The sequence below is a fragment of the Sylvia atricapilla genome, chromosome 4 (genome assembly GCF_009819655.1).
Source record: "Sylvia atricapilla isolate bSylAtr1 chromosome 4, bSylAtr1.pri, whole genome shotgun sequence".
Taxonomy (NCBI): Eukaryota; Metazoa; Chordata; class Aves; order Passeriformes; family Sylviidae; genus Sylvia; species Sylvia atricapilla.
Window position 1 is genome coordinate 52,016,318 of NC_089143.1, and position 14,144 is coordinate 52,030,461.

Below are 14,144 nucleotides of genomic sequence, written 5' to 3' on the forward strand. Positions count from 1 at the left end.
CTGGCTTTAAGGCTGTTTCAGGTGTTACAGCTCCTTCCCAACAGCCAGTTTGACACAAAGCAACAAGACAGTTCACAGAGGAGAAAACAAATTGACATTTAATGACAAGTCTTTAGCACAAGTGTTTCTGGCTGCCTGGGGTTGTGATCTGGCAGAGGGGGAGGAAAAGCAGCTCCCTCATTTCTACTAGAAAAGAATACCAGATTGTGAAATAGACTGAGCACCAGTAAGGCAGAACCAGCCATGTTTACTGCTTTTTCCATCATGGTCCCTGCAGGTCCTCGCTGTTCCTAAACAAAGCCAACATCCAAACTGACCAGCTATCATTGTCCCACCAGCTACCTAGCCTGTGGGCACTAAATCCATCCAGGCCAAGGAGAAGGCAAAATCCTTGCCCAGAAGAGCCAACTGCTGTTATTCCCAGTGGTTTAACAGTGGTGTCATGGGGAACCCTCCAGCTGGGGGGACATCAAAGAGCATCAACAGCACACCTGCAGGCGACAAGCTGGCTTTGGAGATGACTTTTCCCTTGAAACACTTGCTGCCACACTGCCTTGGAGTGCAGCACATGTCTTGGGGAGAGGGTGATGCCTGCCACTCACCTGCTCCACCCTGAGCCCTGATATGCTCCATCTATTTCCAGAGTCAAAGCCACATGAAGATGGGGCCCAGCTTGTGCCTGGGGGTGTATTGACTGTCTATCTGTGGTCTGCACAGCATCAGAGGCTTCAGAGAGCTTGGTACTGCCAGAGGGATGTCAGTACTATGAGCCTAGTGCTCGCTTGATGGGACACTGAGGGCTTGGGAAGATGCTGGGAAGGGGGTTTTGTCAGCTATGTCAGGAAATCCCAGTTCTGCTTTAGTAGTAGCCACTTGCTCTGAAATGTTTCTAAGTGACTGATCCTTCATTATTTCCAGTAAGTGATTAATTAAACTGTCATTTTGTCCAGCTAGAGTAATATTCACCCTCAAAAAAAAGAGAAGGAAAACAAACTTTTTGTCTACCCAAAGATAATTATAAATATTTCTGTTTTCCAGTACACTAACATGTTTATGTTAGTGTTTACTAGATTAGCAGAGGGCTGCAAGTGAAAGCCCTGAGTCTCAGAGGATGTACTTCTACAACTGTCTCTTCACGCAGTAACAAAAACTGATGGGTTGTTCAGGCTTTTTTTTTTTTTTCCCCCATCTTTCCAATCTCAGGAACCTACTGGCATTGATTATCCTCCCATGGACTCAGCGGGCAGTGTCACCACCATTGTGGGGCCCAGTGCTTTCAGCATCCCCACCCCAATAAGGCAGAAGCTGTGCAGCAGCCTGGACGCTCCCCAGACCAGAGGCCACGACTGGCGCATGCTGGCCCACAAGCTGAAACTGGACAGGTGAGCAGGGCTGCCCATATGTGGTCAGAGGAGCTCCTAGGGAGGGGGGCATGTGCAAAAAGATCCTGGGGAAAGTCCCACTGAAAGCACGTGTACAGACTGCTCAGGCTGACCACACACAGGGGATGAGCACCTTGACAGCACCAGCAACAGGGGTGGGTTGAAATCATATGAATTCAAGTGGTTTCTGTGCAGCTCAAAAAAAAAAAAAGAGTTTCCTTTTGGCTCATTGCAGGTACTTAAATTATTTTGCTACAAAATCAAGTCCCACTGGGGTGATCCTGGATCTCTGGGAAGCCCAGAATTTCCCTGATGGCAACCTGAGCATGCTGGCAGCAGTTCTTGAAGAAATGGGAAGACACGAAACAGTTGTTTCTTTGGCAGCAGAAGGAAATTACTAATGCAGCCTTGGCATGACCAGGAAGGACAGACGCAGGGAGTGGTAATGCCCTGTTATTGCAAACAAGAATTGAAATGAAAACCCAGACCAATGAGTTACACAAGAGATGTTTCAGAGAAGCAAGCAAGCAAGCAAACAAACAAAAAACCAGCCCTGACCTTTACACGTGCTCTCCTTGTACATTATCACAGGATCAGAAAGAGATCATGCAAAGTTGTACCTTGAAAATATAAATCAACCTAATGTTCCTCTCGGCTTGGCTGTACACTGCTTGGTACAGGTTTTTACAGTTTCCTAGGAAACGCTTTTTATTGCTATCCAGATATATGGATAAACTTTCTTAACAATCCCAGTTTCTATGGATGTTGTTTACATCAAATTCTGGACAGGGGTAAGGAAACTGTCCATGGCTCTTTATATTTTTTGTTTAAAGCCATTGTAGACAAGGCTATGGACAGTTGGTTGTGGCTATTTCAGCTTATTGGTTTCTGGTGAATTCAGATTTTGGCTACAATTCTGCATATTGGTTGTCTCACAATGATCCTCCTGTCATTGTTCTGTTTCCTAGACCTACTTGTAAAAAAAAACCCAAAAAACAAAAAAAACAAACCAAGTATATCAGGGTGTGCATCTGGAAAGCAGGTACTCTGGCTGATAAGCAGGAACACACAAAATGTTCCCTTTCTTCCCCAAGACAGTCCCACTGAGCCTGTGTGGAGAACAGCTCTTAAGACAGTGGGGAATGAAGGATCTGAGTTAATTTTCAATTCACACCCTTTCCACCCCTTTGCTATATGAGGGGCCAGATATGCAATTCAGAGTGGTTGGAGGGGAGGGGGAGAAAACACAGGAAAAAAAAAAAAGTGACGTTGCTATGATAGTTATTTACTGATTAGTATCTAGTGCAAGGATTATGATGACTATTATTATTACCATTATTACTTTATTTCTTATATTGCCAGCAGCAGAATGAATTAATTTCTGGTTTTATGGAACCTGTTGTCCCCTCCCTGAAGGTCTTTTTAAGACATATCCCTCTCTATGCTGTCTGTCCTTCCCTTTGCCATCATACTCCTCCTCCAAAGTCCTCTGCCAGCCCACAGAGGCTGCTCACCTCATGTTAGCATTGCCATGCTCCATGCCCAGTGCCAAGACAGCATGAACTGGTGACACTCTGCTGATCTTCACCCACTAAGTGTCTGGCCCTGGCATGTTTTGCACCACCCTGGTGCCTCCAGGCTGCTTCAGAAAGCAGTCCTCTCCTGAGCTGGCTGTGAACCAGAGATGGCTTCCCAGTCCACACAGACCACTGGTTCCTGACCACAAGTGCAAGCATGTGGAGACACTGACATCCACCACCTGATTTGTACATCCAAGGTGGGCCTCCATAGTTCTTGCTTTGTTTTGTAGCATTCTAAGGGCCAGCAGCTCCTGTTAGCTCTCCACAGAGCTGCAGGTCTCCCTGAAACCCACCACCTCCACTAATGCTTACTGCACCAGGGCTGCTGACAGCCCAGCCCTCTGCTGGGTCACTTTTGTGTGAGATGCACTTGGTGGATCTCCACGGACATTCCCCGGCATTGCTGCAGCCAGGGAAGCCTGTGTTCCATGGGCCAGTGCAGGGCAGTGGAGTGGGGAAGTTGAAATCCCGTGTGTTGCAGTTTGCTGCCTTTGCTGCTCCTGCCACCACCGCTGCCTGGGCAGGGCAGTGCAGTCCTTGATGGCTGGCCAGGGAACACTTGTCCCTCTACAGCCCTCACAAAACAGGTGAGGTGGGAGCTTTGCAAAAGGAGCAAACCAAAAATGGTTGTCACTGCAAACGTATTTTGTTCTGTTCAGTGAAAATTCTGACCTTGGTAAATGACAGCACATAGGATTGCAGTAGTTTTACTGCCTGCCTGGGCTGTCATTTATGTGTGGCACAGAAAGACTTTCTGCCCTAACCCATCCACTCCAGGTTTCCTGGTCATTGCTGTTGTGCACACATGCATGCCCCTGCCTACATATGCATTACCATTCCATATGCTTTCCGAGACTAGAGTAGTTTGTTCTCGTTTGTGGTTTTGCTTTTGCTTTCCCCTAGGCTTTCCAGATTGCACCTTTGAAGGTAACTGAAAATGTCATTGGTCAAAATGAAAAGAAAATTTCATCTGACCTCTTTTTCCATTTGACATTTCCATAGCCTTGTCACTTCTTGCTTATAATTTCTCAGCTCCTTGACCAGTGAGTTAGGTTTTGATTGACGACCAGGCAGGGAGCACAAAAAGTTCCCTTCCTTGTAAGAGGTAACCAGGCAGTTTGCAAAACAGCATTTCAGTCAAAACTGGAGACCAGAGGACATGCATTGTAACTTTCAACATCCATGTGCATTTTGCTTGTGTAAGCCCCACCTTCTCTTAATGTGGGTATCCTCTCAATGAACAACCATCTCCTTTTTCACCTTGGGCATCTGCTGCAGCCCACTGCAATGCTAATGGAAATTTTGCTTTCAGCTTCTAAAGGGTTGGAGTGGGGCTTCCAGGTCTGCCCTTTCTCCACACCTTTTACTTACCTAAGAGGGCTAAAATGGCTCTTAAAGGTAGGTCTCAGCTTTTTTCCCTCCCATGCCATCTTTAGGTGTAACCAGTTGTGTTTAGTTTGTGCTTCTTCACCTTTCCCATGTGTCTTTCCTTGACTCCTCTTCCAAGGCAGGTGCAGGAGTTGAATTGTCCTTTGACCCTTTGGCCTCTTCAGTTCAGTCTGTGTTGGTTGATTCCCAGGGTCACTGGTGCTTCTCAGCTCTCAGCTTTTTCTAGGTGGGCAGCATGTGCACCCTTCTCACCAGGATCAGGGCCACAAAGTCTCTCATATTTACCTGTACTGCTGTGATTTGATGCTCCTTTGGCCACCCCTCTGACCTGCGTTGCGATGCCTTCTGCAAGAGAAGCATCTTGCTGACGAACAACCTTCCCAACATGTTCTGGGGCATTTTCCTTTCACAGCATCACAGTAAAGAGGATTTATGGCAAGGAAAAATGCACACTCTGATTAAGAGGAGCATCCGCAGAGGTGGCTGGAGGTCAAGAACGTAACCCTTGATCACTGACCATGACTTGGGCAGCAGCAGCACTGTCACTGGGTGGTGAAGCTGCTGTTCTTCCACCCCGACTGCTCAGAAACCACCCGCAATCCCCATCACGGGCTGGACGGTTTCTCCAGCACCGGCTCCATAGCCTCTGCAGGCTCCCAGCACAGCCCCCTGGGCTGCCCCAGCCCTCGCAGGGCAGGAGAAGCCGGGGGAAGGTTCCTCCACAGAGCCACAGCTCATCCCAGCAGCTCTGCACCCATTCTTTGCCACTGCTGCTAATAACAGCTCCCACCTCGCCTCACACTTCCCTGCATTAATTTTGCTCTGTTTTTTCTGGGGAGAGTGGCAGTAGCAGGGCATGCACCGTGGGAAGAGGGCTCTGGCTGGTGGTATTCACAGCAGCATCCCCATCCGGCCGACCCAAGAAGAGTGGGCAGGAAGCAAGGGCAGCCAGATCGGCTCGGGATATTATTTTTGGTGGTAGAAACCCCAGCAGCAGCGGCTCTGCCTGGACTGCATGGACACAGTGCCATCTCGTGGGGCTGTGCCCCAGCTCCACCATGTCGCTGCCGCCACAACAACGTGGAATGGGGAAAAGGCTTCCTGTGGGGTGGCTCTGACAACAACGTCTGGCAGGCAGAGCTGACTCTTAGAAGTTGTTGTAAGATTTTATGTCAGGTAAGCACATCTGCTTTAAGAGAAAACAAACAAACAATCAAAAAGGCTGCAGGCTTCTTATCCTCCAGTTATTACTGATTTTAAAACACTTTTCCTTTTAGTTGTTCACCTTTGGCTCTGTATTGGAGCAGTTTTGCCACTCTTCACACCATCTCTTCATTACATGTTGATTGCTAGCGCTATAAATAGTATATATATTATATAAATATATATAAAATATCTACTGACTTCAAGGAAAATCTTTTAATTTCTGAGTAAGAAACATTTATCGGAGGCAGTCCTCTTCACCTTATTTTTTTTCTTCAGTTCTTGTGTTGTGTTCTTGTAAAGGTGACTGTCATTGTATAGGGTAAGTTTGGGGTTCGGTTGGGCGCTTTTTTCCTGTTTTTTTTTTTTTTCAAAATTTATATCACAACTGATCCAGCTTTGTCTCGCTAAACAGTGCAAGACCTACGTGCTGTTTCAGTGGATCTTGAAAATTTTGCAGCAGTGAAGGTTTGCTTTATTGGGAGACCAAGACTCTTTTTTTCTGTCTCGCTGGCAGAAATGCAGACACTCATGAGGTATGTTGGAGTCTGCAATACCCACACAGCAAAACACATTGATCCCTTGGGTTTCCTGCTATTTCATTTGCTTACATATAAGATAAATGTATTTACATGCTGTAAGCCTGTCATTGTGGACAGTGTCCTAATGTCTTGTATTGCTACCTACAATCGTTTATTTTTGGTTCTCCTTTTCTTTTTCTTTTGGGGGCAGGGGGCATGGGGAAGAGAGGGGTGGGTGGGCTCTTAGACCCTTGTATGCTCTACCAAGTAGTTACCACAGCTCTGAGGTTAATTTTAAACACAATAATTTTGTTGAGGTTGGCTTGAGGTTTTTTTTTTTAATCTTGTTTCCAGGGTACTTTGTAAACAATCTTACTGAGTGTTCAGAAGTCTTTTCAGGTATTACTCTGACTCTGACCTGGCCATGAAGTAACTCACTGTTGGCAGGCTGGCTTGGCTGGTATCACTTGATAGTGGTGCAAAGACACAAGTGGTTTGTGAATGGAAACCATACCTTTGGCCCTTCTCCCACAAGGACTCCAATGAGTTAGTGGTTTTGGGGTCACCACTGCAATCCATTCCTAGCTTGTGTGTGAAACCTTGAGTCCATAAAATGAGCTGCACTGCAGACTTTTAAACGCTCAAGTCCATATCTCAGACATCCTTTGAAGTGGGACAGAAAGGCAAAGTGTGTGTGTGTGTGTGTGTGTGTGTGTGTGTGTGTGTGTGTGTGTGTGTACAAACAGATAAAGAGGAGAAAACAAAGGATACTACCTGCTGGAGGCTTTTAACTCTCATGTTAGGTATGAGTGTCCTCTTACTGTACCAACTTTTGCATGGGAAAGTAAATGTAAAAATTCAGTGCTGTATCATCAGTGCAAGGTCAAATAGGCAGTATGTCAAAAGCCAACAGAGTAAAAACTGGCAAGTAACTGGAATTGGACTTAAACTAAAGCCACAGAAATGAAGCCTCAAGTTTGGTAGGTCAGGGCTCCTTGCTTGACTAGGAGCATTTAGTTTATTTACTTACTTGTCCTTTAAACTTGATCCCTGCTCCCTGAAATCTGAAAATCTCTTATCTGAAAGTCCTTTGATAAACTGTACAAAAAAAAAGAAACGATAATCCAGAGTTCCCACAAACCTCTATCCCAAGAAGGTATTTCACGTTTTCTGTAGTGCTGGTTAAATGTATTTATTACTGGTTCAGTCTCCTCAACTGCTGACAGAGATTAACTGCTACGTGTGCTGCACCCTGGGCCTGCCCTCTGCTCCCAAAGCATCCCATGTCATGTTTTTGGGATGCCTGTGAGGAAGTGGGATGACATCAGGAGGGTCCTCCCACAGCAGTGACAGGACAAGAGCCCTGAGATGAGGAAAGTTTGCACGGGCCCCACAGCTTCTTTGGCTGATGCCAGCTGGCTCTGGCTACTGCTTGCCAGTAAATCTGGGAGCTAGCACAATACAAATCGGTCTGGAAAGTAAACAAAATTAGGAAGGAGAGGAAAAACACTCTTCTCCCTGCAGACTTTTCAAGGTACCTTGCAAAAACACCCGAGCCGAGAGCCAATAACCCAGGGTGTGTGACACAGCTGAGACAGAGAAGTTGGGGCATTACTGTTTTCACACATCTGTGTGGTAGACTCTTTTTGCTAGCATATGTTGTTATTGTTGAAGAGAAAAAAAAAAAAAAAGAGGAAGAAAAGAAAGAAAAAGAGGATATCTTCAGTACCTTTCTGAAGCAAAGGAGGGCCTGTAGGAAAAGAAAAATCTGTGTGACCCAGGTGTATCACATTTCTCCTTCTCTTCCCATGTCACAGCTCTGCCGGGGTTTGTGGGATTTGTTTTCTTTGCTATTCAGATCTGGAAAACTCTTTTGGTTTTGATTTCCCTATTGTTGTATCTTCTATGCAATTCCTTTTCTAAAGACTGACTTACTACAGGAGAAGTGCTAGCCATTGCATTATTTGTATTGCTGTACAGTGGAGGTGTGGTTTACTAGTTCTGAGTGTGCCTCTTACCCCCCTCCCTTTTTCTCCTTCCCTCTCTGTTTGTAAATGCCTGCATTTATTCTGTCAGCCTGACATGTACAAAGTGTAAGAAAGAATTTTTAAACAGGTAATAAATTATATTTATAAGCAACTGGAAAAAAAATACACCACTACCTTGTGTTCAATTGTTTAGTTCCTGAAAGCTTGGAAGTGGAGTGTTTTATTTAGTTTATTTTTATAAAAAGAAAAAAAGAAGTCCTCAAAAGAAATGTTTCTGCAGATGAGAACTCTGGGGTTCAGTGGCATGCCAGGGGTAATGTGCAGCAAGCACAGGGCTTTGTCACCTCGATGTGGCCAGGTGGAGGGGGCTGTAGAAATGCTGCTGGAGAATAACTGCAAAGCCACTGAGCACAGATGGTCTGGGGCAAAGCAGGAGGGCTGCAGGGGCTGTGCAGCTCAAGGGAAAATTGCTATTATTTACACACTTCTCTGAAAATAATCAGCAAGGCAATTAAACATTAGGAAACACCGATCTGCAACACAGCACTGCAGAATGAGAACAGTGCTCCAGCTTTAACTACAAATTCATGGAAATACCTCACTAGATGTAGAGGTACATCCCACATGTCTCAGCATTGAGCAATGCCATTTTCAATTGATGCAGGGTATTTAGGCTGAAACTTCTTCACCTGATGCAAAAAACCTGGAGCTGGGAATTCTAGCTTCAGTCTGTGCAGAAATTACTCCTGTTCCCCTTGTGCTATTAAAAGTAGTCGTCAAAAATATTCATAAAGATGTGGCAGAATGAAGGGGGGGGGTCTAAAAAATATTATGCTAATGCCAAGTTCCTACATATTTACATAATCAGCCACAAAACATGAGCAACTGCTCTATTAGTGATAACACTATTTTAATTACTATTTTTCTCTTCACTGACTTGTGAAAGGAGTGATGCTTTTTTATGCCAGTGGAAACATATGCAACATATTGCTGTTTACTTGTTTGCTTAGAGGGAAAAAAAATCTTATAAGAATAAAATAAATAAAATGAGGCACAGTCAAAATAATCTAGCCAGGGAAATTAAACAAAAAGATAGTGCTTTTCAAGCACAGGAAAAGGAAATAGCAGTCTCTGTCATGGGGAGATGGAAACAATTTTATTGGGGGGGAATGTTAAAATAACAATGTACAATTTGAACAAATACAACACAACAGTTTGTTCCCCAGGTTTTCTAATTTTTAAATTGTATTTACAGGTCTAATAAGGCACTAGTCTAAAAAAGGAAAACAAATTAGTTTCTTAGTATTGTAGTAAGTTAGCTGAGATTCCATTATTTTCATGCAGGAAAAGCCAATTCTTTATTCTCACAAATCATTTCATACAGTTTTCACAGGCCTTGTGTGCAAGTTTAATTGATTAATAGTTTTCCTGCCAATTACTCTATTGGTTAGTAAAAGGTGTTCTAGTTGTCTAGCAAGTCTCTGTATTCTTGGATTGTTTACATATTTTCTTTACTGAGTCTCATGGGATAAATCCTTTGTTATTTATTGCAGGTGCATTTGTTTTTCAACCCAGGAATAGGTTGTTAGGCTAAGGAGTTCTCACACAAGATTGTTTTCACATGGGAACTTGCAATTTACTTAGAAGTGACAGGCTAACTTTGGCAATTTAGCAGAGCAGGCCTAGTTTTATGAGGCCTTTCTTTTATAATTCTTTTACCTGTCATGACATCTTAGTCTCTACATTGGCAACCTTTTCTTTAATAGAAATAACTTTGTGCTAGAGAAAGGATAGCAGTGGCCAGATGGCATCTTGTTTTTTGGTAATTTGGCAGACTGCTGAGCAGATAAGTAGCTTCTCGCGATTGTATTTTTTATCATTTCATCTGGCAAATTTGTTAACATTCTTGTTAAAGAAATCAGACTATGTTGAAATCTTTGATAGGTAATAAGAAAGCATTTACTGCTTTCTATTTCCCCAGCAACTGTAAAACAGTAAAAAATTAGAATTCAGCCAGAAAACAAAATTAACTTCAAGCACCACGTTTTCAAGGCGCTCAAACCCAATGCCTGGTACAGCTTCATTGGGCAGAGGCGGTCAGAGCGCTCTCGGCGCTGGGGCAGAGCGGCTGTGCTGCCCGCGGGGAAACGAGAGGAGGGCAAAGAGAGAGAAACCTCCGGCGCCGCAGCCCGCAGGGAAAGGGCCCGACACAGGCCGCCGTGCCGTGCCCACGGGGATCCGCAGGGACGGGATCCCGAACTCGGCCCTGCCCGGGAGCGGCGGGAGCCGTGCGGAGCCTCCCGGGGCTGCCCATTCCCGCCCGCCCCGACACCCGGGACAGGAGCGGGGGGGAAAAGCCGCACAAACCCCTCCGAAGGCCGCACACGGCAAAGGGGAACCCGCCGCGAGCAAACACAGCAAAGGTTAAAGAGGCACAAAGCGCTTGCGGCTCCCAGCGCCGCCCCGGAGCGGGCGCAGCTCCGCGGGGAGAGCCGCCGGGAGCGCTGGAAACGGCGCGGGGAGCCGGGAACGGGAACCGGGAACGGCCCCGGAGCCCTGGGCTGTGGGGAGGAGCCGGGAACGGGAACCGGGAACGGCCCCGGAGCCCTGGGCTGTGGGGAGGAGCCGGGAACGGGGAACGGCCCCGGAGCCCTGGGCTGTGGGGAGGAGCCGGGAACGGGGAACGGGGAACGGCCCCGGAGCCCTGGGCTGTGGGGAGGAGCCGGGAACGGGGAACGGGGAACGGCCCCGGAGCCCTGGGCTGTGGGGAGGAGCCGGGAATGAGGGAACGGCCATTGGAGCCCTGGGCTGTGGGGAGGAGCCGTGAGCCGGGAATGGCTCTGCGCTGCCCGCCCGTTCCCTGTGGATGTGGAACCGAGCGGGGCCCGGCGGTTCCCGGACAATAAAACTCACGGCCGCGGCCGCCCGGGGCGCTGTGTCCCGCCGGAAGCATTTCGCGGGGACACCGCGCTCGGGTTCCGGTTCCGGTCCCCGCCGGGCTCGGGCTGAGGCGGTTCCGGCAGCGGGAGTTCGCCCGCGGCGCTGCGCGGATCGTAGCGCGGGTTTGAGCTCCGCTCTGCGCCTCGCCCCGCGGCCCCGCACTGTCCCGGTCACACACTCCGCGGAGCGGCTCCTCCGCCGCGCCGATCTCCCGCCGCGGGCCGCGTGAGTGCCCCTTCCGCGGATCGGCGCGTAAAGTCATACTACGCCCCGCGGTGCGCAATTCCCATACTACGCATTGCGTATTGTGGGGTGCGCAAATTACGCGGCACGTATTTTCAAATTACGCGGCGCGTATTCCCGCCCGGCGCGGCTCTCCGCCCTCCCGCTGTCTCCCCGCCCCGTCCCGGTGGCCGCTGGGCGCTTTGCGCTCCCGGCTCCCGCCCCCTGCCCGGCGCCTTCCCGGCCGCTCTGCCGCTTCCCTGCTGCTCCTCTCTTGGCGCCCGGATCGGTTTCTGTGTCTCGGGGCCGCTCCCCGCCGCCCGCTCCCCGCCCCGCTCCCGCGGCCGTGGTTTCCCTGTTTGTCTCTGTTCCCGGGCTCCGTTCGGCGGCCCCGGCTCTCCCCGCTCGGTCCCGCCCCCCGCTCCGTGTCTCGGTGTGTTCGGGGCCGGAGTCTTTCCCTGCTCTGTGTATTCGCCGCTGGAATCCCGTCACCGCGGGCGGCTCGTTCGCGGCTCTGTGCATTCCGTCTCTCGGAGCCGCCCCGGCCCCGCCGCCTTTCCCGCGGCAGCCTCGGCCGAGCCTCCCGGGATCGCCCCGGGTCATCAGATATTGTAATAAGTTAGCTCAGACTCCATTATTTTTATGCGGGAAAAGCCAATTCTTTAATCACATAACTTGTTTCATACAGTTTTCACAGGCCTCGTGTGCAAGTTTAATTGGTTAATAGTTTTCCTGCCAATTACTCTATTGGTTAGTAAAAGGTGTTCTACTTGTCTAGCAAGTCTCTGTATTCTTGGATTGTTTACATATTTTCTTCACTGAGTCTCATGGGATAAATCCTGTTATTTCAAGAGCATCTGTTTTTCAACCCAGGAATAGGTTGTTAGGCTAAGGAGTTCTCACACAAGATTGTTTTCACATGGGAACTTGCAATTTACCTAGAAGTGACAGGCTAACTTTGGCAATTTAGCAGAGCAGGCCTAATTTTATGAGGCCTTTCTTTTATAATTCTTTTAGTCTCTACACTGGCAACCTTTTCTTTAATAGAAATAACTTTGTGCTAGAGAAAGGATAGCAGTGGCCCGATGGCATCTTTTTATTTTTTCTTCTCCCACTTACCTGCGCCATCTCACCTATGCCAGTAAGAAACTAAACTACACTTCCTTGAATGATTTCTGTTTGAGAAGTGGATTTCTAGACCCGTGGGCACCAAAGCCACAATCATCTTACCACAGACTTCCAAGCCCTCACCAATGTGCTCTTTGAAACTACCGAAATAGGGAAGTGACATTAAAAGTCCACACGTGGCAAAATAAACATACTAACCTGTAGTCACTGCAGGTGCTGAAACCTTAATAATTACATGCTGAGTGTCACAGAAAGTCACCTATGCAGGCAGGAACTCGAATGTCACAGTGCTGAAACAAAAGACCTCCACACTTGCCTTAGGCTGTTTTTTGGCCTCTGGAATAGCCCTTCACAATAGATTACAAAAAAGTCTGGTCTTGGGAGAAAACAGGCAGGCACTAGTTACACAGCTGAAGACTGTTTGCTTTCTCAGTGTCTGTCTCCTCATATATATATATATATATTTATCTACTTTCCTATGCAGCATTGTCGTAGTGATTTGTCATTTATGCATTTTTATAAATAAATACTACATTTTATTTAGTGCTTATTAATCCATAATAGTTTACTCCTAATCCACATACTGGAGCAATTCCAGACTCACAACTGAAAAAAAAAAAAAAATATATATATATATATATATATTTACATATATATATATAAAACCACATGAACTTGAACATTTGACATACACACTTTATGTGATCTGTCAACCAGTATCTTAGACTCTTCTTCTGGACAAAAAAAAAAAAAAAGTAAGATATGCTCATGAAACCAGTGACTGGTCCTTTCTCTTGCTACACGCTGATGGCAGGTGCCGGGGGGCATTCATTGCATGCCTTGCGCTGCCAGCCAGCACAGCACCCTCTAAAACACTCCTGGGGAGAGAGCCCTGCTAATTAAAAAAGAAAAAAAATCTATTTGCAGAGGGTAGAGGCGAAACACACCTAAACAGGCAGGAAAGAAGCATCCCTGCTGTGCAACCTGGGACCTGCAAGTCCCATCCGCTTCTCTGGAGCTGAGAAATCTCGGTTCCACAGGTGTGCTGGCTTTTATGAGACTAGAAACCCAGGACTCAGTTCCCTAAGACAAAAAGGTGAAGAGAGGCTGAGCTGCCCCCATTTTGGCCCACAAATCTCAAAGCCAAGGCAGCCAAGGAGAGGAGCAAACTCCACTCAGCCTCACAAACATTTTTTAAGGACAGGGAAACCATCGTCGCCCCTCCTGGGGTCAGGACTCGGAGTATTATTAACTCTCAGAGATTTTCTTTTTGTATTGCCTAGTAAATTTGGGTACAGGCAGGGAAACTGCACTGCAGAATAAGCACTCTAATGAACAAAAAACTTCTGAATTAAGCTTTTTAACACCTATCATCATTGAGGTCTTGCTGGTTCTCTTGAACCACACATTTTTCTCTGTTAGCTTGAAAGTATAAAAGGTAATTTTTCCAGTTAGCAATACCTTCAGGCAGCTGTTAAGCTAAACCCCAATTATACACCTACCTACCACAAATACATCCCTTTTGTCCAAAAAGAGGAGAAAAAAAGAAACATTACAGAATCATGAGGCTAAATCCTGCACGGCAATTATTTCACTTCTGAAATAGGCTTAGCATAATCAAAGCAGCATTTGTAAGGACTTATTTCAAAATTAACCTGAACACAAAACTGGCAAAACAATATAGGCAGGCAGAAAAATTTTAAAAAACAAATTAAGAGTAAAAAATGGTAAACCAGTAAGTCCCATGCAGCTCAGCTTTGGTAATCTGACGAAGAACAGAACCTTTCCAAA

General features: G+C 46.8%; 1 protein-coding gene across 2 annotated transcripts in view; it reads left to right on the forward strand.

Moving 5' to 3' along the window:
- Nucleotides 1-4,785, forward strand: part of UNC5C (unc-5 netrin receptor C) — a 245,451-nt gene extending 240,666 nt beyond the window's left edge. For both annotated transcript variants that reach the window (XM_066317918.1, XM_066317919.1), the window contains 2 exons: nt 1,204-1,382; nt 1,618-4,785. In XM_066317918.1, coding sequence (XP_066174015.1) covers nt 1,204-1,382; nt 1,618-1,783 — 345 coding nt within the window. In that variant the 3' untranslated portion in view covers nt 1,784-4,785. The remainder of the gene's footprint in view (nt 1-1,203; nt 1,383-1,617) is intronic.
- The last annotated feature ends 9,359 nt before the right edge of the window (nt 4,786-14,144 follow it).